Genomic DNA, 23,335 nt, shown 5'->3' on the forward strand with positions numbered 1-23,335 from the left:
CTAAGCAAGAAGGCTGTGACATAAGACTCATTTGTCAACCACCCAATTCTCCGGATTTTAACATTTTGGACTTGGGTTTTTTTCGGGCTATTCAAGCAATTCAATACAAGAAAGATGCAAAAACAATAGAAGATCTAGTTCCAGCCGTCCAACAGGTAAAAAGATCAATTGTTCACATGTTGCAATGTTTATTTAACATGAAAATGTACTCATTCATTGATTTTCTTCAACACATGTTACATAGGCATTCATGGAGTACTCCCCATGGAAAGCAAACATGATATTTGTAACACTTCAAAGTGTTTTGAAGGAAGCCATGAAGGTTAAAGGGTGCAACAAATTCAAGATACCCCACATGCACAAGGACAAACTAGAGAGGGAAGATAGGCTGTCACTACAAATTGGATGTGAACTTTCATTGCTTGCTGAAGCCATTGCTACTGTCCCTGAAACTTAGAATGATCAAGTTAGTTTATGCAGATTAGAACATTCAAGTATGGAGATGCATGTATCCAGGGGCGGATCCAGAACGGGGCTGCGCCCCGGGTTGAGCTGCTGATTCACGTTCAAAATAGTTTGATCTTGCTTCCTAGGCCTCCTTTTGTCTAATTAAGATCATAGTTTTTAGGCTAAACACCACATATGTTAAAGGGGCTACATGGACTCGCCCCGGGCTGCAGCCCGGGTAGCCCGGGCCCTGGATCCGCCCTTGCATGTATCTTAGGTTAAATCATGGTACCTTAATGATCTTTGTTTGCCACTGAGTTAATGTGCTCGTCCAACTTCTTGATAACTTCCTCGGGCAAAATAATGGTCTCACCATCCATTTGAAGTTTGTGCACATTAGGAATGTAGATCTCACACTCAAACTTCACCTGGTCATGCAACATCTGTGCTGATAGGTCATAGTCTTCGTGCATGAGTCCACAAACGTGCACACCTGCGAGCATTGCGTCGTGCATGGAAGCAAGCTTCTGAGAAGACGCCACCGGCGTGCAATGTGCCGCAGCGAGCACACTGCCTGCCCTCGATGGAGTCCGGCACCTCGACGACGGAGACCGGCACCTCCTGCGGCGCCTCGCCGGAAGCCGACACCTCTACGTAGATGGAGTCCTCGACGGCAGGCTACACCTCCACGATGGAGTCCGGCACGTAGACGGAAGCCGGCAGCGCCTCGACAGAGTCCTCGACGGAGAGCAGCGAATCGACGGAGTCCTTGACGGAGAGCAGCGCCTCGACGTCGTCCATGGCTCGACGGAGTCCTCGACGGAGAGCGGCGAGACGATGCTGTAGATGAAGGCGTGCGGCGAGGCTGCGGTAGATGAAGGGGCGCGGCGTTTAAGGGAGGCGTGCGAACAGGCGTCGAGTGGAACGAAGCGGCCACGATTACTGCCGCTGTGCACGCTCACGGAACGATAAACATGCGCGGAACGACGGACTCCGTGATTAATGCAAGGGCAAACGCGTCCATAACCACGACCGCGCGGCCAAGACGACAAACTTTGCGAAATCGGTGGTGTGAGCCAGGACGACTTCTTGGTAGGTATGGAGGGAGCACCTATCGTCAGCGGTGGAATAATAAATAAAAAAAAACAAAGCTTCGACGTACTCGACTCAACCACGGTGGAATCCTGGATCGCGATCGCCTCCGTTGCACCCTTCGCTTTGCCGATGGCTACAAGCCAAGCCCGGCGCTGCTGAGTCTGCTGCCGTTCGAGAGGGAGAAGAAACGGTGGAGCTTCCGGCTACCGGTGGCGCGGGGGTGGTTGCTGCCGGCAAGGTCGACGCATGCGCGGCCGCGTCTGGCATCCAGACCCACTCGCGTCCTCGTCGTCTCGCAGCTGTCGTCCCTGAGGCCGGCCGTGTCGACAGAGGAAACAGCCGTCGAATCTGCAGAGCTCGGAGTGGCGGCTCCAGCCGGCGACGACGAGGATGGTGCCGTGCTCGAATCGAATCTGCCTACTGCCCGTAGGCCGGTAATGGCTGCTGCTCGTGCCAAAGTCCCGCATGTCCGACGTGCGACTCTCGAACCACTGGTCTGCCACACGCCCACACGACGTAGCTGCGGCGAGCTTGCGACTACATAAACGCACCTTGCCCCGGCGGCCGGCCTGGCACCCAACATGCCATGCCGGCATGCATGGAGCATGGAGGCGCACAATGAAGCGAGGCCTGACTCCTACACGCCATGTCGAACCCTCTGTCTTGCTCACTGCTCCCAACGGCCAGCCGCAAAAGCATACGAGCAGATAAAGTACAAATAAGCAGCATGGAATTTCAACATTATCAAATGCATCAATGACCCCCGCCCGGTGCAAACGCACGGAGTTCCCAATGCAAAAACATTTATTAGCTTTTTATTATTTTTCAAAAAATTAATCAAATCAGCTTATAAGCTTGTAATACGGAAATAATAAGCCACAAAAGTATTACGAAAAGTAAAACCACTTAATCTACACGATATGTATGATAATCATTATGAAACAAGCTTTATATGTAAAACCACTAAATCTACACGATATGTATGATAAACATTATGAAACAAGCTTTATGTTTCCTATGTAATTAGATTTGAAGATTTATAATATGTTCATCAAAACCGTAAATCATGTGTGTTGTCGTAGGCGTGTGCAAAAACTCATGGCTCCCGAGCATATATCTAGTTAACAATGAAACAACTACGGGCATCATATTATTTTTCTACAAACTTATATTAATATATTATTTTTCTACTAAGGCTTTGTTTGGTTTGGTTTAGTCCAGGGACTAAACTTTACTCCTAGGGTGTTTGGTTTGGTGACTAAAATGGACTAAAACTAACCACAATGCCCTTATTAAATGCCGCTAATCTTTGCTCTCTGCTGCAATAATGAGGGGCGGCCTCTGTTCAAATTGGGATTTTAGTCCCTTCTAATTACTCTTTGGGGATTAGATGACTAAATACCTTTTAGTCAATTTTTAGTCAGTGTATTTGTCTGGGATGACTAAAGTTTAGTCACCCCAAAACAAACACCCGCTAACTATAGATCTGTGATCTGTCTGTACTTAAGTTACATAGCTTAACTCGTGGGATATATATGCATGCATGCATACGTATGTGCTGAGGTACGAGTACTTGTCAAGTTGTCATTCTCATTTCTCTTTTTTTTTTTCCGTCGAGTTCGTGCCGTGACAGAATCAATCATATATTATGTAGGCACGAGTTTAATTAACCTGCTCAATACCTTTCCTCGCAAGAAAAAAGAAAAGAAAGAAAGAAAAGAGATAAGAAAAAGAAACCTGCTTTTAGCTAGCTTGGACATGCATGCAATGCATGCCGAATGACAAGCACAAGTACAGCGACGGATCGGAGGCCAAATAATTCCCTTGTTGTACACTGCACACAGGGACGATGACCAAGCAGCATCCGGATACATGCATATCACCGATGACAGGTCAAAAGTGACAGGTTTACCGACAGCCATGAATATCATTGTTAGCGACCATGCATGGTGACCCAATACTAATTGACGTGCTCCAGCCTACCAATGGCCTAATAAGAGCATCTTCAAGAGATTAGCCAAATCATTTTCTAATTTAGTAGCTCTCCATCACACCTCATTGGCTCTCTACTTTTGGATAGCATACCTCACTAGCTATACAGCTTCTTGGTTTTACATAGTTCGAGTACTCTAATATTTTTTATCAAATCTATTTTATAGATGAGTAGCTAAATCAGTAAATTTGGCTAGTCTTTTTGGCTAATCTCTTGAAGATGCTCTAAGAAGATATATGTAAAACCCCCTCACTCATATATGACTATATTAATGGGCGAGATATATGATAAATCCACCGATCCTTAATTAATTATGTTCGATGACTGTGTCATAAGTGACGGGTTCTATCTTCCGCTTCCGTGACTTATAACATGCCAATAGCGACACATGTATAATGTATTGTCCATCTCCGTCACTGATGACCTAATCACCCTTCATGTCAATAGCAAACAAAAATACAACATCTAAATCGACGTACGACAAATGAGAGGTTTCACACACTATATTGCAATCACCGACGACACCTGCTCCTGAGTCATTACCGCCTATTGGGGAGGGGAAAATTAAAGATGAGAGGGGTAAGAATAACTGAACAAGGGTAGGGTTTACACATGGCCTAGCAGCTTGAAAGGGCTCCATTTTAGGCTGGTTACTTTATCTCATATAGTTGTTTGATGATCACAGCAGGTCCAATTTAAGAAACCAAATATAAGTTTAATTAACTTTACTTTTATCTCTAGACCTAATTGCGGGCCACCTGATCCGACCAACTCGACTCAACTCGCACGAAAAAAAACTCTAACTCTGTAGTGGGCCAGGCCGGGTTTGGATCATGATTTTCGACCCAATAACTCGACCTAATAACCTAGAAAAAAATCTAACCTAACATAGAAAAACGTAAGAAATAGTCCGTCCTGATGTGAACTCCGCAAGTGCGTCATCAAGTTGAGCTTGGACCAAAGATTTTGACCCAACATTTTTTTTTCAGCCTTACCCGACTCGGTGTTTGATCATGTCTACTTTTATCTATGCACCATAATCTCTGATCTAACCAGCCAAACGTAAACCTACTAATTACTTGATAACCAAACACTATTACACTACAATATAGCGAGACACTAAGACAATATTCGTTCTATTCGTTTGGGCTTGTTTGGCTGATAAGCCATAACTGAAAGTACTGTTGGCTGATTTAGTGAGAGAGAAAGATATTATTTATTGGCTAAAAAAATATGGCTTATAAGCTGAATAAGCCTAAACGAACAGGGCGATTATTGCCGGTGATGGAGCGGCCACTAGCACGTTTTTCTGGATCAGATTTGTGGTGAGGCGCGGTACGCATGTTGCTATTTGTAAGGACAACAGTGCACTAGTAAAAGATCGAATAATTGTCCGATCTCTGTCTCGACAGTGCAGTGCAGGGCATCATCTCGGGATCTGTGCATATGCATGCGGATCGGTACGGCGGCACGGCAGACCGGGGACGGAGGGCATCTCGGTCCGGCGCCGGCGATCTGGATCGCATTCGCAAGCGAATCGGATCGATCCAGGTCTCCGTCCATCCATGATCAGAGCAGACCAATCATGCTGAGCGGCCTTGCCGCTGCTGCAGTAGCCGTACGACGGCGAAGAACGTGGGTGGTTTGTGCAGGTGTCAGGTGTGGACCGTGTGTGTGGGGTGCCCAGCCAGCCTCGGCGTGCCTCCGTGGGCCCCGCAGCTGTCAGTCCCTCTTCTTCTTGTTATCATAAGCTTGGCTGGAATTTGTTTGTCGTCTTTTCTCCGCTGCAAAATTCTGCATATGCTCTGCTCGTCCTCATCTTAGATCATAGAGTATATCCATGCCGCGCTGCTAAGTAAGCGCATCGGTGCATTCGGTCACATCTCACCCAGCAGAGCCAAAGGGCGGGGCGTCTCCCAACTCCAGCCGCCTCTTCCTCGCCCCAGCGGCCGTTTCCAGAGATCCTTTTCAGCGCCAGCGGCGGCGGAGAGCGAGGGCATCGGCGCCACTGCTGCATTTCCTGAGGCAGTCCTCATCTCATCCAACTGGGAGATTGGGGCCGCGAGCAGAGCTACAGCCTACAGATACTACCTGTAAGCTTCTTCTTCTTCTACTTCTTCTTTCTAAAAAGAAGAAAAATGTCTCCCCTTCTCTGCGTTCTCTGTTGTTTCTGACGGAAACTGTGTGCCTGTGTGTGTTTCGTACTGAGCCCCAAATGCTCACTCGTCTTCTTGGCCCGGCCGTCGTCTTGCTTTGCTTCGCTTCCTCGTTGGGATTCCCTTCCCTTCCCATGGAGGATTGAATCTATGATGATGCATTCTCTTCTCCCAGCGTCGCCTTCATTTAATTTGGCTCTCTCTCTCTCTCTCTCTCTCTCTCTCTCTCTCTCTCTCTCTCTCTCTCTGTGTGTGTGTGTTTCGAGTCGAGAGGAGAATATTCAGTACCTCCTGAGTTTTTGACTCCTACATAATTGAATATCCATTTACTTTACTGTCGGATACAGTATATATCCACAAAACTTCAGAATTTCCCAACATTTTGTGCGATTAATCAGCTCCGTTGATTTCAGAGTGGCCATGGCCATTTCCTTGTGTTCATTGATCCATTCGTCTATGATCTGACATTACAAATGATACGTATGTATGTATGTTCCGCTGCCTTCTTACCTTCCCCAGTCCAATTCACTGCCATGAGTTGAGCCCCATGCTACCATGAGGTTCTGGCTGCATCCAATCCACCCACCATTGTTCCAATCCAATGTTCCTTGCCGCTTGCTTCACCATGCAAGCATGTTCTTGACGGCCTACTACTCGCCCAGTTCCTGGAATATGCCACCCACCCGTCGCTACCCTTCACGAATATTCAACACTAGCTTCTTCGGAGGAACCATGTGGCCGGTTGACCTCTGCTCTGTGCTGCCCCTGTCCAGATTCAAAGAATGTTCCAGTTTTTTCTTTTTCTTTTACAATTGCCCACCCCTCTTATTTTGTTTTTGAAACGGTCCCTTATTCTGATTTAGGATTTCGGAAATACTCCTACATGATGTTTGTTCATCGATCTCACTATTTTTCTGACTTGCTGGGGTGGGTCAGTGTGAATTGGAAATTAGACTAGTCCTGGTGGGGTGGCTCATCAGTCCTGGATTCATTATTCAATTCAAGTAGTTGCAGGTCAATCGTCAACAATGTTCATCGATCATCTGAGATAATAAGAAACTATACTATATGCAAATGCACCACAAATCCTGATTGAACTCGTGCAATGACTGCTGCCTAGGGTTTTTTTTTTTTTTTTTTTTTTTTTTACATAATGGATAGAATCAGAATGTCCGGCTTCTTACTCTAAAGAGAGGAACTAGACCAACTTATTATTACAAAAAAAAAAAACAGCACCGCATCCTCTCCGAGTTTATTAAACAAACTCGACTTGTAACTCAATTCTTGAAATAAGAGGCCATCCAAAGTTTATCCTCAAGAAAAAAGTGAGTATCAGCTTGTGGTCATTTTCATCGCAAGCTGTAGTATGACAGTCTCTGTACAATTCTCCCCACAGGACAGTGAAACCACTTGGCTGCGTGTAGAATCCTCCTGAGACCGACTTCAAAAAGGCAGTAAGGCAGGGAATGAGTACAACCAAGGTGAAGAGACGTGTGGGCAAGTATGAGCTCGGCCGAACCATAGGCGAAGGCACATTCGCAAAGGTCAGGTTCGCAAAGAACACCGAGACCGGAGAACCGGTAGCCATCAAGGTCCTAGATAAGGAAAAGGTGCTCAGGCACAAGATGGTTGAGCAGGTCGCTTTCTAAGTACACACGCTGTGAATTATTGTGCCATTTTTAATGTTTAGTTTGGTGATGCTTCACATCTTTTAGATTATATATGGTCCCTTCATTCAGATTCTGTTCCCCCTTTAGTGTCTTTACTACTTTTTATTTGCAGGCCCAATATAAGCTTGGCATATTTATTCAGAGTTCAGTTAGTAGCTGTTGGTGGAAGTAATTATATTGCTGATGAGAAAACTACATGGTTGAATGCAGATTAAGCGGGAAATTTCGACCATGAAGTTGATTAAGCATCCTAATGTTGTTCGCATATATGAGGTAATGCAAGAAATTGTCATACCTTCATAATATTCCAGTTTGATCTTAGAAAGGTTTCAATCACAAAAGAGCCAAGGCAGATATTCCTGCCGTAATCATTTAGCATGCTTATTTTGCTTCCATTACGGACAATAGCTAATCTTTGACAAGTCAATGTTTTTAATAATATTCAGGTGATGGGAAGTAAAACAAAGATTTACATTGTGTTGGAGTATGTTACTGGTGGCGAGCTTTTTGACACAATTGTAAGTCATATCCACATTGTCCATTCCAGTATCCACAAATTCCAGTTTATCGCTGAATTTTTTTTTTAATTAACAGTGAATTTGTGTGTTCGTCATCATACAGGCTAACCATGGTCGAATGAGGGAAGATGAGGCGAGGAGATACTTCCAACAGTTAATCAATGCAGTTGATTATTGTCATAGCAGGGGTGTGTACCACCGGGATTTAAAAGTGCGTTCATTTTCTCTGTGGTCTTTTTTTTCTTTTTATTTAAGAACTCTATTTCAGAATCTAAACCATGACATTTGCAGCCAGAGAATTTACTGCTTGACTCATATGGAAATCTGAAGGTCTCTGACTTTGGGCTGAGTGCGCTATCTCAGCAAATCAAGGTAATGCTTCTTGTATTAACAACAGGTCAAAAGTTATATCTTTTGTATTAACTGACAATTATAGCCTTTGATGTTTGAAAATTTTGAGACCCCACTACATACTTTGAAGCATGCTCCTTGTCTCCTTTTTTCTGTTCAGGATGATGGATTACTGCACACAACTTGTGGGACTCCAAACTACGTTGCACCAGAGGTAATGCACAGAATGACAGAAAACAATATAAAGTGAACCCATAACTGATTTTATTACAGCTGTGTTTCATTAGGACTATGGTAATTCAAATATTCTGATCACCTTTGCTGTAGGTCCTAGAAGACCAAGGCTATGATGGTGCAATGGCTGATTTGTGGTCATGTGGAGTTATCCTGTTTGTTCTGCTAGCTGGGTATTTACCTTTTGAGGACTCTAATCTTATGACGCTGTATAAGAAAGTGAGCAATGCAAGGATTTAAGACCACTGACGTAGCCTTGCCTATTCACTCTTATTTGACTTTATCCTTCTATTCCTGGCAGATCTCAAATGCAGAATATACATTTCCACCATGGACGTCTTTCCCTGCCAAGAGGTTGTTAACAAGAATCCTTGATCCAAATCCAGTGATGGTATGCAAGAGCACAAAAGCTGCTCGAAATAAAATACTACCAAAACAGTCTAGGAATTTTGTAAACCTTAAAAGTCCCTATTGCACTTACTAGCACATAGCCAGTGATAGATATATTTGGGAGATAAAAAACCGGATTCAGTTTTCTTTTAGGAAAGTATATAGATAACATGCATATATCAAAATGAAACTATTTGTGTGAGGAAAGAGTTGCAACCTCCAGTCAAAGAGGCAAAGTTGCAACTGGATTGTGGTTCATCTTCACCATGAGGATGTGCCGAGTCTGGTTTGAAGAGGATGAGCCTTCGTAATTCTATCTTGCTCCATAACATCAGACTAATGTTTTTGGTAAACCATGGCAGAGAATAACAATCCCTGAAATACTGGAGGATGAATGGTTCAAAAAGGGCTACAAGCGCCCGGAGTTTGACGAGAAATATGACACACCATTGGATGATGTGGATGCTGTCTTCAATGATTCAGAAGTGAGTAAATGGTACATTTCTATTTTCTATGTCATCGAAAATGTCACAGATTGTACTTACAGGCTACTTTTCCAATTGTTATTTGACCTCATTCAGGAGCACCACGTGACAGAGAAGAAAGAAGAACCCGTAGTTCTCAATGCATTTGAACTGATTTCGAGGTCAGCAGGCCTAAATCTTGGGAACCTATTTGACTCAGAGCAGGTATGAGATGCTCCTGACTCCTCTATAGTAAGTAGTAATCTGAAATGTTGAAAGTGAAATGTTTGATAAGCTTAAATCACCATGGTTTTCTAAGGACATAGCCCTGGATGCTCCTGACTCCTCTATATGCACTTGAATTTTCTTTGTTACAGTTAGTGAATGGAAAGAATTAAACTGAATGCTACAAGCTAATAGTTCTATATGCCTGTGTGATTATAAATTGATTCTGAAAGTTTTATATTTATTTTCTCAGTTTAGTTTTTTCCCTAATTGTCATGTTTCTGCAACTTTCCCCTTGTATACTTTCTACCTATATTTGTAATCATTGCCTTTGCAGGAATTCAAAAGAGAAACAAGGTTCACATCAAAATGTCCACCGAAAGAAATTGTACGCAAGATTGAGGAAGCTGCAAAACCTCTAGGATTTGGTGTTCAGAAGAAAAATTACAAGGTTCCTCCCTGCAACTCTATAATAACTGATTGTGTGGATATTTTTCTTGAAGTCTCGACTTCTTGATAAGTACAAAAGCTTTAAATAGATCTTTCTGCGCCATTCTGAAGTTATCTTTTATTGTGTGACCAGTTGAGGCTTGAGAGAGTAAAAGCAGGGAGGAAGGGAAAGCTCAATGTTGCTACCGAGGTAATAAAAAATCCTGAACTGCAAATAATTTAAGCAAACTTCTTGTGCCTAACATCTATTATGTATTTTTCATTCAGATACTGCAAGTTGCACCCTCTCTTCACATGGTAGAAGTCCGGAAAGCAAAAGGTGACACTCTGGAATTCCAAAAGGTAACCACCATGCATGCAAAGATCATGCCAATAAAGGAAACACATGTATTCATGTACTGAAGACGTTACTGGAATTCATAATTTTTCATTTTGTTCTTTTAGTGTTTTTTTCTTATTTAGGAGGAAATTTAGCACCTTTTCTCTGAACAATATTGTTACTTAACTGTTAGTTTACTGCAGTTCTACAAGAACCTTTCCAAGACCTTAAAGGACGTTGTCTGGAAATCTGAAGATCTGCAAATGCAACCTGCTTCTTAGCATCCACTAGGGAAGGAAGATGGCAAACTAGTTGTGTCCCATCTTCCAAGCAGATTCCGTTTTCGTAGTCTGAGTCTACAGTTTTGTTCACTGCGCTCTGTATGTACCAGTGGGTGGCTTGGCATTACCAGAGATTGCATTGCTCGTTGTGGCCGGGATGAAGAATTTGCTATTCAGTAGGTTTTGTGAATATGGTGTGTTTTGTAAATCTATATGCCTATGGGTCATGTTGTAAGCTCCAATACTATGATCAGGAAACTGTTTAGTGTAGAAGCCAAGTATGTTCTTTCTATGCTGCCCCATTTTCCGGCACTTCCCATGCATTTTGAATGGAGAAAAAGAGGGGCAAACTTGATATTTGTATTTGGTCATCATTTCATTTTTTTAGGCTCAGCTCTGTAAATTGGGAGCCTTTTCTTTTAGGCTTCTCTCTGTATGCTATTCTTAAATGCAATGAAGTTTGTTATAAAAAACAGCATATACAAATGAGCGGCTGCCGAATTTTCCAAAACGAACAAAGCCGGCAACAGACCGCCAACCAAGCTCTACGAAGGCTGCCGTCCGAGCCTTCTTGTCTATGCTATCATGCAGCAACCATCGGTTGATAATAACTTGATATATGATGGGCCAACTACCATCAAAGATGCTGGCAAAACCGCAAAAGCATGCACATATTAAATCTTATCATATATCATAGAATACACCCAATCAAAATTTTCCCATCATGCTCTTACACAACAACGTAACACTCTCAATGCAAATGCTATCTGCATTCGGATACACCACTACATAAACCTGGAATTATAAGCTGGGAGCCGTGCTACCAGAAATGCCTTATGGCTCAGCAGATGCCATTGCTGTATCAGTGCTGCCAGGAATGGTTGTATCAATGTTGCTAGGCATCAGCACGTTGAAGCCGCCAATTGCCGTTGATATGATCATTGACGGTATCTGTGGGTGCCAGTGCAGTTCTTTCAAGTCTCTCTGGCCCTGCTCATACAAAACAGCCAGTGTCATGTGATTCACTCTTTACAAGCAACAAAACTGTGCAAGAAAAATGATACAGCCACAAAAGGTAAAGCCATAAGTTGGTTAATTTCCAATGCCATCATAAGTACTACCTGATGAGCAAAAAGAAGTTGTGGTGGCAAATCCTCAGGTGCATTTGCCTGCTCTTTCATCTTCGCTCTGAACTCAGCCTCCTCTTCTGCATCTCTTTCCAATGAAAGGTCCCAGATTCTGAATCCAGACAATTCAGGAGAGGTGTCAGCAAATACTAGACATGACATTTCTCAGCAATCCAGTGCATCTAAAACATGAATGGGAGAAGATAAAGAGCGAGTTACGTTAGTTGATGATCTTCAGATGTTACAGCTAATGATGATGCTTCGTGTGGACTCCACTCGATAGATGTAATTGCTTTCTTGTGGTACTCAAAATGTGCTACCAATGAGTCCTCCTGCCAGTATGATAGAGAGCACAAGAAAAGATTAACATGATATACTAAGAAATACAAAACCAAAAGTAATATCAGCAGTACTAATTGCCGAATATGTCAAGATAATCTGTGTAATACAAGGGTACTACCGTGGAAGTCAGCTGCAACGATTTGTGCACAGTACACTGTTTACATACTAACGGTAACAAAGCGATATCTACTGTAGGATATCTTTAACTTCAAAATAGAGTAGCAAAAGCATAGCTTATCTATGTTTTCCATGAGATGGTTTAGTCATGTACTAATAGCTTAAGAACACCCAGTCATGTGTATTTCTTCCCATATATTACAGAGTCAAATAGAAACCAGATTAATTATAAAAAGACAGTGAAAATGTCATAAGTTGGCTACATCCCTGAAACTCAAAAGCATAGAAAATTGCGATTTATTAGGAAAGAAATACCTGAATTGATCTAAGATCACGAACTGAGAAACTGCCATCATCACACCCAGAAGCTATCATGCAGCTAGCAAGCCTGACAAAGCAGATCAAAATGTGTGTAAAATAGTATGCAGCAGAAGTTATAGTACTAGTAAAATCAATATAGTTTCCCACTCGACATACCTGTTCCATGAGATAACATTCACATCGGCTTTATGAGCTTTGACAGAAATACAAGGTTTCTTCCCTGTACGTATATCCCATATTGATATCGTACCATCCACAGAACAAGAGGCAAATATGTCGGCTTCTGTGGGACTCCACTGCAAGCATATAGTGATTAAAGTTGAGACAATCACATTCAAGGAAACATATGAATAGGTATTAGGTAGATACAATCGTTCAGTGGCATGCCTGTAGATCTTCAACACTTGCAGAGTGTCCAACAAATGGGTTTGAATCTACGTTCCAGTTGTTTGATGTTGGTTCCCATAAGTGAATGCACTTATTGCAGTCACCTGCATAGACAAAGCATTAATCCATGTGAAATTGAGAATGTCTATATACGATTTTTTTTCCGAAAGTCTATATACGAAATTAAATGACATTGATGATTTATTTTGGATATGGAATAGAGGGAACTACATGATGCATCAAGTTCTCAACTATGGAAACATTCTAAACATTATAGCAGATGACAAACATTGTGAAATGGACAAGATCAGATACACACCAGAAACAAGTCTTCCAGTAACAAGTGGACTCCAATCAATGGCATATCCCTCATCTTTATGGCCACTAAATACTTTCACAGGTAGGTGTTTGTGGATTATGTCATCTTCTTTGGGTGCAGCAGTCCCTGACTCTGCTAAAGAATTAAGGAAGGAGCTCAAGTCCCAAACCTGCATATTTAGCAACCAGAGATCAGTTAGCAATGCACAAAGGAGTCAACATGGTGCATTCTGTTTCTGGACAAAGGTTTTCAAAGAAAATAGAATATGCATAAATAAGATCCATTCTGTTACTAGGCAACTAGAAAAGGGAAATGATGTACAGGGAAATGATAACAGCAAATGAAAAAGGAATGGGGTAAGAACTGAATCACCTGAACATGACCAGTATCTCCCCATGTAGCACATATATATGGTTTTTGAGTCATCGAGCGTATACGATTTACACACCCCGCATGAGCCACCTTTTTTAGCTGGTACATTCAAATATAGCAACAGAAAACATCACTACATCAACATATCTTGCTGGTATTGAAAAAAAAACTTGATTTTTTGTGGCTAAGTGTAGAGTTGTGATTTCGGTAATAAAAAACATACATGTAGGATGGGCTTTGTATCCTCATTAATTTCTTCATCTTCTTCATCACTGCTGCTGTCGCTATCCACATCAGTGTCGCCATCAACTGCTGAAGCTGGTATAGGTTCCCGCTTCTTCCCAATTATGTTAGAAAGCTTGAAAACGCCAATATAATTCCATGAAGCTTTCTCAGCCTGAACAACATGAGTTTCACTCTTGACTCAGAGACAAACTAGAGTACACTCTCAGAAATGATTATTTACAATTCCACCAAATGTTATGCCATTTGTTTAGGCTAAAATGTCCATAGAGTAAGATTGGTACATCAAACAAAGATGACACATTTATGCTTGTATTAATCTTTTAACAATCGAAGTTCACTCTCTGCAATCCACCAGAATTTCTAGCAACAATCATGATACAAATGCGGCAACCAATGTTTTCTGATCGGCTTATCGTTCCTAATCGGTCTGGTACCGATTAGGACGATCAGGACGATTAATCGACTTCTGCAAGCTGCCGCCTTCGATTTTCATCTACGCAAGTTCAGCAAAGAGCCAAAGAAACAAAGCATCAAGATTTGAGCATAGTGCAGAGGAAAGGAGATGACAGAAATGACAGAACAAAGCCGATTTAATGACTCACCTTCAGAGGAGGAGTTCATCTTTGTGCTCCCTGGACCTGCAGCCTGCAGGTGGGGAAGAGAATTCCTGCAGCAGAAGGGAGGAGGAAGCAGCAAGCAGCAGGGAAGATCCACGGATGGGCTGCTTGGATTGGAACTGGAAGGGAGGGAGGAGGGAGTGAGATGCACGCAGCAGGGAAGAGATGGAGCTCAGCTGCACACACAGCGGGAGTGAGGAGTACTGAGGACTGAGGAGAGAAAGAGTGGGGGTGAGGTATATAAGAGAAACCCTAATGGGCCTGGCCCAAATAAATATAGCCCAGTAAACTGAAGTAGCCCATCTGCCTATTTAGTGCTGATCGGCAAAGAGACCTAATCGGACGATTAATCGCGAGTAATCGACGATTAATCGGACAATCAGGTTTCTGATCGCTCTGATCGAATCGGAGGGCCTAATCAAGTGCTAAGTACCGATAAGGACGATTAATCGCAATTAATCACGATTAATCAGACGATCAGAAAACATTGGCGGCAACATGAGTTTAGCTCTTAACTCAGAGAGAGAAACTAAATTTTACTGTCAGAAATGATATTTACAATTATAGCAAATCTTATGCCATTCCTTTGAGCTGAAATGTCCAGAAAGAGCAAGATCGATACATCAAACAAAGCTGTCGCATTTATGCTTGTATTCATCTTTTAACAATCCAAATTCACTCACTTGCAATCCATCACAATTTCTAGCAACAGTAATGATATAAATGCAAGCAAAAGCTCACAAAACGTTTTTGGCATAGCTTTTTCTGAGCTTAAAATCAACAATGGCGCACCTTTTCAATCCAAAACATCTTAACAGGAACAACAGTACAAAATTAATTCCTGTATAAGTTATGATTTAGATAACAAAAAAGCACCATGTGATAGACATCAAAAAGCATTTCAAGATTTGATAGTAACAATGGCTAGTTTTGCGAAAAAGAAATGCCTATGTTTTGAAGGCGTAAAGATTAACGCAACCTGTGTTCCAGCAACACCATAGAATGTATGGGGGAACTCTGATCGGACGAGTCCAAGTTGATCCCGCACAACATCAAAACTGCAACGGACGGTTTTATTAATTAAAAATAGATCATATATTGTCCTGGCTCCTGAAGTAATAAGCACCAAAAAAGGGGGAAAAGCCCTATGAGGATAAACTTTACCTCAAGCAAGACCAGCCAATGCCAAAACCTCGGAGATAATTGTAAGCCTCAGGATCAAACTGCAGCTCCTCCCCATCTTCAAGTGCATCTACACCCGGTTGCCAGACCTAAAACGAAGCACTGACCGGTTCAGTATAGCTCACACACTGAAACAATATGCATCATCTTACACAGAACAAACAATCCGAAAACTCAGCAGAAAAGGCGATTCATTTAGGCGCAACTTTATGAGCAAACACCGCTATCTCGGCTGTGCGAAGGGGAAAACCACACAGCATAGGATCGACTATTACTAAATTCTTCCTCACCTTAGCCGGACCAGAGGCAACCGCAGGATTGGACGACGAGGACGCTTCAGTTTTCTGCAGGCCAGAAATACAAAAGAATTAGTCAAGTAAAGCAAAGAACATGCTGAAGAAATCAGGGAAAAGGTGAAACCACAGCAATCGGAGCTCCAGAAATAATCGTATCACTATCTATCAGGTACGGTACCTTCTTAGACTTCTTGGATTTGGCCTTCTTGGCCTTCTTGATGTTGCGACCCATGAGGGAAGGAAACTTACTGACTTCTGCAAACTAGGGCGGCCGGAGCTGCAACTGCGAGGGAGCGAGAGGAGGCGGCGGAGGGGCGGTGGAACTCGGTGTTGGCGGCGGCCGTGGCTAAGCACCCAAACCCCACCGTTTCAGCAGAAAACTTCGCGTTCCCTCCGTTTAGATGGGCCGGGAGGCTCGGGGTGGGCCGGGAGGACGTTACTGGCCTGCAAATCATTATGGGCTCGGAGGCGGGCGGAGCGGCCACGGTGGCGGGCGGCGCGGCCCAGCAGGCGCCCCGCCCGGCGAAGCAGGCGCCCCGCGCGGCCTCGACGCGGCCACGGAGGAGGGCGACGCGGCCACGGACGCACGCATCGACGGGCTGCTGCACACGTTCGGCTTCAGGTACGTCATGTGATCTTCTAATTAAATTCTCTGCACCTGATCCATATTGCTTTTTCCACTAATCTTGGCCTCCGTCCCGCATCTATTTGGTTGGAATTGATTTGAACTGCCACAAACTAAACACTTTGTTAGCCTAAGAAGGTAACTGGAGGATAAAGCTTCACTTTGCCACTAGATATCAGATGACAATGAAGTATAGCTGATTTTTGGAATAAATAAAAATAAAAATTGCCAGTTTCTGTTTGATGAAAATTAAGTTCTTATGATTGCTCCCTGAGATTTATTTCTCATTTTCAGTATGTATGAATATGAACTTCCATTTTATTTCAATTATTAATTTACAAGATGGGTCTCATAGAATGCCTCAACAATGTCTCTCGGTTTGAGGTTCCATAACGTGAAGGTGTTGGATGTTGCCACTGCCCCCAGATGATGATATGCCCCAAACATGATTCCATTGATAGCTCAATGTTCATTGCTTTGTCCTTATGAAGAACCATGGTCGTGCAAAGTCATACCCATGTTTTTAACAAGGCCTTTCAGCAATGCGTGCAGACCCACTAATGCTAACTACCATGCTATTAGATTCTTCTTCCCATAATAATCATCATAGATTAATGTATCATTGCAGACTTTGATCAACACGGGGAATCAGCGCCCTCGCCGACCACGCTCGCATCGACATGCTGCTGCACACGTTCCACTTGCTGTTGTCAAGTTAAAGGGCAAAAGGAGGAAGAAAGGAGATAAAAACGCTGCAAAAAAAAATTTCTTGCAGCTTGATAGCCCTGCAATGGCCACAAGGAGTGTTAGATAATCTGCTGCATCCCTTGTATGAATGCGCAGCAGGGGAAGGTGGCGCCAAAAAGGGCACCCTGCTGCTGCACTGTAGTAGCTGCAAGGGCAGGCACCGAACGGCTCACCTGTCCCACTGTCGCCACAGTAGGGGCAGCACCAAAGTCAGCCCTGCTGTCACATCTAGTCACTGTAGCAGCATGTCAGCTGTACTAGGACTAGATGTATAGAGTTGTATAAATAGTTTGTTACTGCAACTCCATAAAGAGAGAGTTCAGATTTGCCATCTCATATAAGAATTTCTGCCAACGCTGGTGTCTCTGCTATGTGTGTGCTCTGTTCTCCCTCCATTCCTCTACATCTAGCCATAGTGTGTGGTCGGCAACGACAGTTCGTGGTCGGCATCGCTAGTGTGTGCTTGGCAACACTAGATAGTGGTCGGATATCTCCGTACCGGAGATCGACGGGCCAACAAGTGGTATCGGAGCTTTTTTGAAGCGCCGTCGCCGGACTAACCGCTGGCGATGACGGACGGTTCGGAGATGGGCGACAGCAAATGCACTGCTGTGGCTGCCCAACCATGACATGAGGTCGTTGTTCGCACGGTGCGGGAGGTCAGCGGCACCAGTTGACCGCCGCTGACTCGCACGAACTATGGTGAGTGGTCGGTGACCATGAAGGTCAAGCTCAGAGCCCGACGGCTCTGGAATGCTGTTGACAAGGGCACCGAAAATAAAAAAGATGATATGTCAGCGTTGGAGGCTATCCTCGCTGCTGTACCAGCGGAGTATAGAGAGTCGTTGGGGGCGAAAAGCTCTGCTAAGAAGGCATGGGAGGTTATTGCGGCGATGCACGTCGGTTCCGGTCGCGCAAAGAAGGCGACGGCCCAGCTTCTGAAGCAGGAATATGCCAATCTCAAGTTCAAGGATGGTGAATCGGTGGAGGACTTCTCCCTCCGCCTGCAGACGCTCATCAGCAAGCTAAAGAGCCACGGCGTCACCATCGACGAAGAGGAGGCGGTCTCCAAGTACCTCCACTCTGTGCTGACAAAATACATCCAGATCGCTCTCTCCAAAGAGACGATGCTGGACTTGTCCACCCTCACCATTGAAGATGTGACAGGCCGTCTGCGGGCGGTGGACGAGCTTCAGGAGCAGGTGATATCACCGAAGGACAACGGTAAACTATTGTTGACAGAGGAGGAGTGGACTGCTCGGAGGAACTCCGGGGTAGCCTTCTCCAGCCGTGGTGGCGATGGCAAGCGCCACGGCAAGGCTTCTTCGGAGAAGAAGCAGGTCAAACCCAACGCCTGCCGACGCTGCGGGAAGACAGGCTATTAGGCACGGGAGTGCCCAAATCGTAAGCAGGAGAAAAAGGCTGAGGCTCATCTGGCACAAGCTGATGATAATGATGAGACCACTATCCTGATGGCGACATTCTGTGCACTGCACGGCGTCGAGGCCGAGGAGAAGGGAGAGGTGACGACGGTGGAAGGACCTAGAAAGGCCCTGAAGGTTGTCAACCTCGATGAACTGTGCGTCCAAGTCCACCTTAGACGTGTGGGCGGCGAGTAGGAGCAGCGGTGGTACCTAGACTCTGGCGCCAACAACCACATGACGGGCTCCAAGGCAGCCTTCTCTGAGCTCGACGACGATGTGACCGGTACGGTGAAGTTCGATGACGGCTCACAGGTGGCAATCCGAGGGTGCGGCACCATCATCTTTAGGTGCCAGAACGGCGAGCACCGCGTGCTAATGGATGTATATTACATCCCGCAGCTGCGTTCAAGCATTATCAGCATTGGCCAGCTGGATGAGTGTGGTAGCGAGGTACTGATCAAGGACGGAATCCTCAGGATCAGGGACCGGGAACATCGACTTCTTGCCAAGGTAAAGAGGTCCCAAAACCGGTTGTACCTGCTCGACCTGAAGGTAGAGCAGCCGGTGTGCCTGGCGGCAAGGCACACCGAGGAACCGTGGCTGTGGCATGCTCGGTTCGGACATCTCAGCTTTGACGCGCTTGGTTGGCTGGAGAAGATGGTCCAAGGGCTACCCCACATCGAGCACGGAGGCGAGTTGTGTGACAGCTGCTTGGCCAGGAAGCAGAGAAGGCTGTCGTTGAAAGGTCCTAATATGGCTAGAGGGGGGGTGAATAGCCTATTTAAAAATCTATAAATCAACTAGAGCAATTTGATTAGTATGACAAATAGCGTAATGCAAACTTGCTCTAGCTCTACAAGGGTTGCAAGCCACCTATCCAACAATTCTAGGTGCAATGATTACTTAGGCACACAAACTTGCTATGTAATTACTCACTAAGAGCTCTCAACCTTGCTACTCTAAAGAGCTCAACTAGATGAATGTAAATAATAAAGCAAGCTCTCAATTCTAATTACACTAAAGAGCTTGTGTCAACTAGTTTGTAAGAATGTAAACAAGTAAGTAGGGTGATTATACCGCCGTGTAGCGGATGAACCAATCACAAGATGAAGATCAAGCCAATCACCGGGAGAATGCAAATGACAAGAGACAACCGATTTTTCTCCCGAGGTTCACGTGCTTGCCAACACGCTAGTCCCCGTTGTGTCGACCAACACTTGGTGGTTCGGCGGCTAAGAGGTGTTTCACAAACCTCGTCCACATGATAGGACACCGCAAGAACTGACCCACAAGTGAGGTAACTCAATGATACGAGCAATTTACTAGAGTTACCTTTCGGCACTCCGCCGGGGAAGGTACAACTCCCCTTACAATCACCGGAGATGGCCACGAACAATCACCAACTCGTGCCGATCCTCCACCGCTGCTCCAACTGTCTAGGTGGTGGCAACCACCAAGAGAAACAAGCGAAATCCGCAGCGCAACACGAATACCAAGTGCCTCTAGATGCAACCACTCAAGCAATGCACTTGGATTCTCTCCCAATCTCACAATGATGATGGATCAATGATGGAGATGAGTGGGAGGGCTTTGGCTAAGCTCACAAGGTTGTTATGTCAATGAAAATGTGCAAGAGATGTCCCTTGAGCCGGCCATGGGGCTATAAATAGAGCTCCCATCGAATAGAGCCGTTATACCCCTTCACTGGGCAAAACGCGCTCTGACCGGACGCTCCGGTCATACTGACCGGACGCTGGCCCTCAGCGTCCGGTCGCCCGATGGACGCCACGCGTCACCAGCTTTAAACGCTGGTCGTTAGATCTCAACGGCTGCGAAGCTGACCGGACGCTCCGGTCAAAACTGACCGGACGCTGAAGCCCCAGCGTCCGGTCGTTTCCAGTAAGCTCCCCGAGGCATGTTTTTTCGACCGAACGTGTTCGGTCCATCTTGACCGGACGCAGACCAGCGTCCGGTGCTCAACCCCAGCGACTGTGCCGTCTGACAGCTCAACCGGACGCAGCCCTTCAGCGTCCGGTCGCTGAGTGACCCAGCGTCCGGTCAGTAGACCGACGCCAGCATCATTTCGACCAACTCCATTTCAACTCTAACTTCTTCACCCTTGCTTAAGTGCGCCAACCACCAATAATTTTGCATCCGGCGCAATAGAAAATAGACATTTCATTTTCCCCAAACCCATCTCAACCCTGCAAACACCTTGTGCACATGTGTTAGCATATTTTCACAAATATTTTCAAGGGTGTTAGTACTCCACTAGATCCTAAATGCATATGCAATGAGTTAGAGCATCTAGTGGCACTTTGATAACCGCATTCCGATAAGAGTTTCGCTCCTCTTAATAGTACGGCTATCTATCCTAAATGTGATCACACTCACTAAGTGTCTTGATCACTAAAACAAAATGGCTCCTACATTTTATACCTTTGCCTTGAGCCTTTTGTTTTTCTCTTTCTTCTTTTCCAAGTTTAAGCATTTGACCATCACCATGCCATCACCATTGTCATGATCTTCACCATTGCTTCATCACTTGGAGTAGTGCTACCTATCTCATAATCATCTTGATAAACTAGGTTAGCACTTAGGGTTTCATCAATTAACCAAAACTAAACTAGAGCTTTCAGTCGTTCCCAAAGGCGGCCAAGTATCGCACGATGGATGCTCTCGAGCTCATCCACGGCGACCTCTACGGGCCAATCATGCTAGCCACAAACGGTGGTCGGTGATACTTTCTCCTGCTCGTGGATGATTGTAGTCGCTATATGTGGCTGCAACTCCTAACGAGCAAGGACGAAGCGGTGACGGCAATCAAGAAGTTCAAGATGCATGTGGATGCCGAGAGCGGTAACAAGCTTCGCGTGCTGAGGACTGATCGCGGCGGTGAATTCACTTCGGTGGAGTTCACTACGTACTGCGCGGATCAAGGTGTGGTGTGCCACCACACCGCGTCGTACTCGCCACAACAGAATGGCGTGGTGGAGCGACGGAACCAGACGGTGGTTGGCATGGCTCAATCCATGATGAAGGCCAAATGCATGCCAGCAAGGTTTTGGGGTGAGGTGGTGACCATGGCGGTGTTCATCCTCAACTGCGCTCCCACTAAGGCCCTAAAAGGCAAGACGTCGTTCAAGGCTTGGCATGGACGCAAGCCGAGCGTGTCCTTCCTCTAGACATTCGGCTGCATCGGCCACGTCAGGAAGACGAAGCCGATCCTCACCAAGCTGGAGGACAGGAGCACACCGATGGTGTTTCTGGGCTATGTAGAGGGTACCAAGGTGTACCGGCTCTATGACCCACGCGGAGACAAGGTACTTGTCTCGCGTGACATCGTGTTCGACAAGAAGGCGGCCTGGAACTGCAAGATAGGTGTCGAGCACTCCGGGAGGGGTGCAGACCACTTCAGGAGTAGTGCCGAGCACTACAGCTAGGGTGCCGAGCACTCCAGGTGCTATGACAAGCACTCCGGCGGAACAGGGAACTCAAACGATGCCAATCAAGTTTGCCTCACCTCCAAGTGACATCACTGAGTTCGTGGATGCCTTCCATGAAGGTGAGGAGGTGCGGTTCCGTAGGCTAGATGACATCATTGGTGGCACAGGGCTCTCAGGCCTAGTGGGTCGGCTGCTCAATGACCAAGAGTTGCTGCTCATCAGTGCAGAGGAACCACCCATGTTCACGCTGGCCGAGTGCGATGGAAATTGGCGACGAGCGATGCTGGAGGAGATGAAGACGATCGAAGAAAACGAGACTTGGGAGCTCATCGATCCACCTCCAGGATGTCGTCCGATCAGCCTAAAGTGGGTGTATAAGGTCAAGCGGGACGAGCACGGCGCCATTGTCAAGCACAAGGCGCGCCTCGTCGCTCGAGGCTTTGTTCAGCGCGAGGGTATCAACTTCGAGGAAGTCTTTGTGCCAGTAGCGCGCATGGAGTCTGTCCGTTTGCTACTAGCCTTGGCAGCAGCAAAGGACTGGCGCGTCCATCACCTGAACGTAAAATCGGCCTTCCTCAACAGCGAGCTGGTGGAGACAGTCTTTGTCAGGAAACCTCTGGGTTTCGCTGTCAAGGGAGCGGAGCACAGGGTGCTTCGACTGCACAAGGTGCTCTACGGGCTCCGATAGCCCCCACGAGCATGGAACACCAAGCTTGACGCCACGCTGGGCAAGCTTGGGTTCACGAGGTGCGCAACCGAGCACGCGCTCTACACGCGGCGACGGGGGAAGGAGGAGCTCGTCGTCGGCGTGTATATGGATGACTTGATCGTCACCGGCGTGCGTGCAGAGGACATCAACAGCTTTAAGCACGAGATGGCGGCTTGTTTTCGAATGAGCGATCTCGGCGCATTCTCCTACTACCTCGGCATCGAGGTGAGACAAGGGAAGGAGGCACTCACGCTCGATCAGAGCGCGTACGCCTCAAAGTTGTTGGAGCAGAGCGGCATGGCTGAGTGTAAGCCATGCGTGACTCCGATGGAGGAGCGGCTGAAGCTGACGAAGGCCAGTACTGCGGCGAAAGTAGATGCAACACTCTACCGAAGCATCGTCGGCGGTCTGCGCTATCTAGTCCACACGAGGCCGGACATTGCGTTCGACGTGGGCTACGTCAGT

The 23,335-nt window shown here is 45.7% G+C and overlaps 3 protein-coding genes across 4 annotated transcripts; 2 read left to right on the forward strand and 1 right to left on the reverse strand.

The window, feature by feature from the left end:
- The first annotated feature begins 5,100 nt into the window (after positions 1–5,100).
- On the forward strand, positions 5,101–11,040 carry LOC136502879 (CBL-interacting protein kinase 32-like). 2 transcript variants are annotated; one of them, XM_066498132.1, is made up of 15 exons: positions 5,102–5,628; positions 7,088–7,328; positions 7,572–7,634; positions 7,808–7,879; positions 7,983–8,090; positions 8,171–8,251; positions 8,391–8,444; positions 8,558–8,683; positions 8,766–8,855; positions 9,217–9,339; positions 9,436–9,543; positions 9,881–9,994; positions 10,127–10,183; positions 10,261–10,335; positions 10,516–11,040. In XM_066498132.1, the coding sequence occupies exons 2-15, from the start codon at positions 7,158–7,160 to the stop codon at positions 10,591–10,593; spliced, it is 1,320 nt and encodes a 439-aa protein (XP_066354229.1). In that variant the 5' UTR covers positions 5,102–5,628; positions 7,088–7,157; the 3' UTR covers positions 10,594–11,040. The 2 variants fall into 2 exon arrangements, with proteins under 2 accessions (XP_066354230.1, XP_066354229.1); XM_066498133.1 differs by lacking the exon at positions 7,088–7,328 and having other exon boundaries at positions 5,101–5,628.
- Positions 11,041–11,237: 197 nt separating this feature from the next.
- On the reverse strand, positions 11,238–16,298 carry LOC136502878 (protein HEAT STRESS TOLERANT DWD 1-like). The gene is made up of 13 exons (XM_066498131.1): positions 16,098–16,298; positions 15,914–15,967; positions 15,606–15,712; positions 15,421–15,499; positions 13,802–13,975; positions 13,579–13,677; positions 13,207–13,375; positions 12,888–12,991; positions 12,657–12,796; positions 12,495–12,567; positions 11,940–12,052; positions 11,715–11,832; positions 11,238–11,583 (listed from the first exon to the last, which is right to left on the reverse strand). Exons 1-13 carry the CDS (start codon positions 16,149–16,151, stop codon positions 11,428–11,430), a joined length of 1,440 nt encoding a protein of 479 aa, XP_066354228.1. The 5' UTR covers positions 16,152–16,298; the 3' UTR covers positions 11,238–11,427.
- Positions 16,299–18,010: 1,712 nt separating this feature from the next.
- Positions 18,011–18,676, forward strand: LOC136503040 (uncharacterized). Its single transcript, XM_066498246.1, has one exon. It carries the CDS (start codon positions 18,011–18,013, stop codon positions 18,674–18,676), a length of 666 nt encoding a protein of 221 aa, XP_066354343.1.
- The last annotated feature ends 4,659 nt before the right edge of the window (positions 18,677–23,335 follow it).

This window comes from Miscanthus floridulus, chromosome 14 (assembly GCF_019320115.1).
Source record: "Miscanthus floridulus cultivar M001 chromosome 14, ASM1932011v1, whole genome shotgun sequence".
Lineage (NCBI taxonomy): Eukaryota > Viridiplantae > Streptophyta > Magnoliopsida > Poales > Poaceae > Miscanthus > Miscanthus floridulus.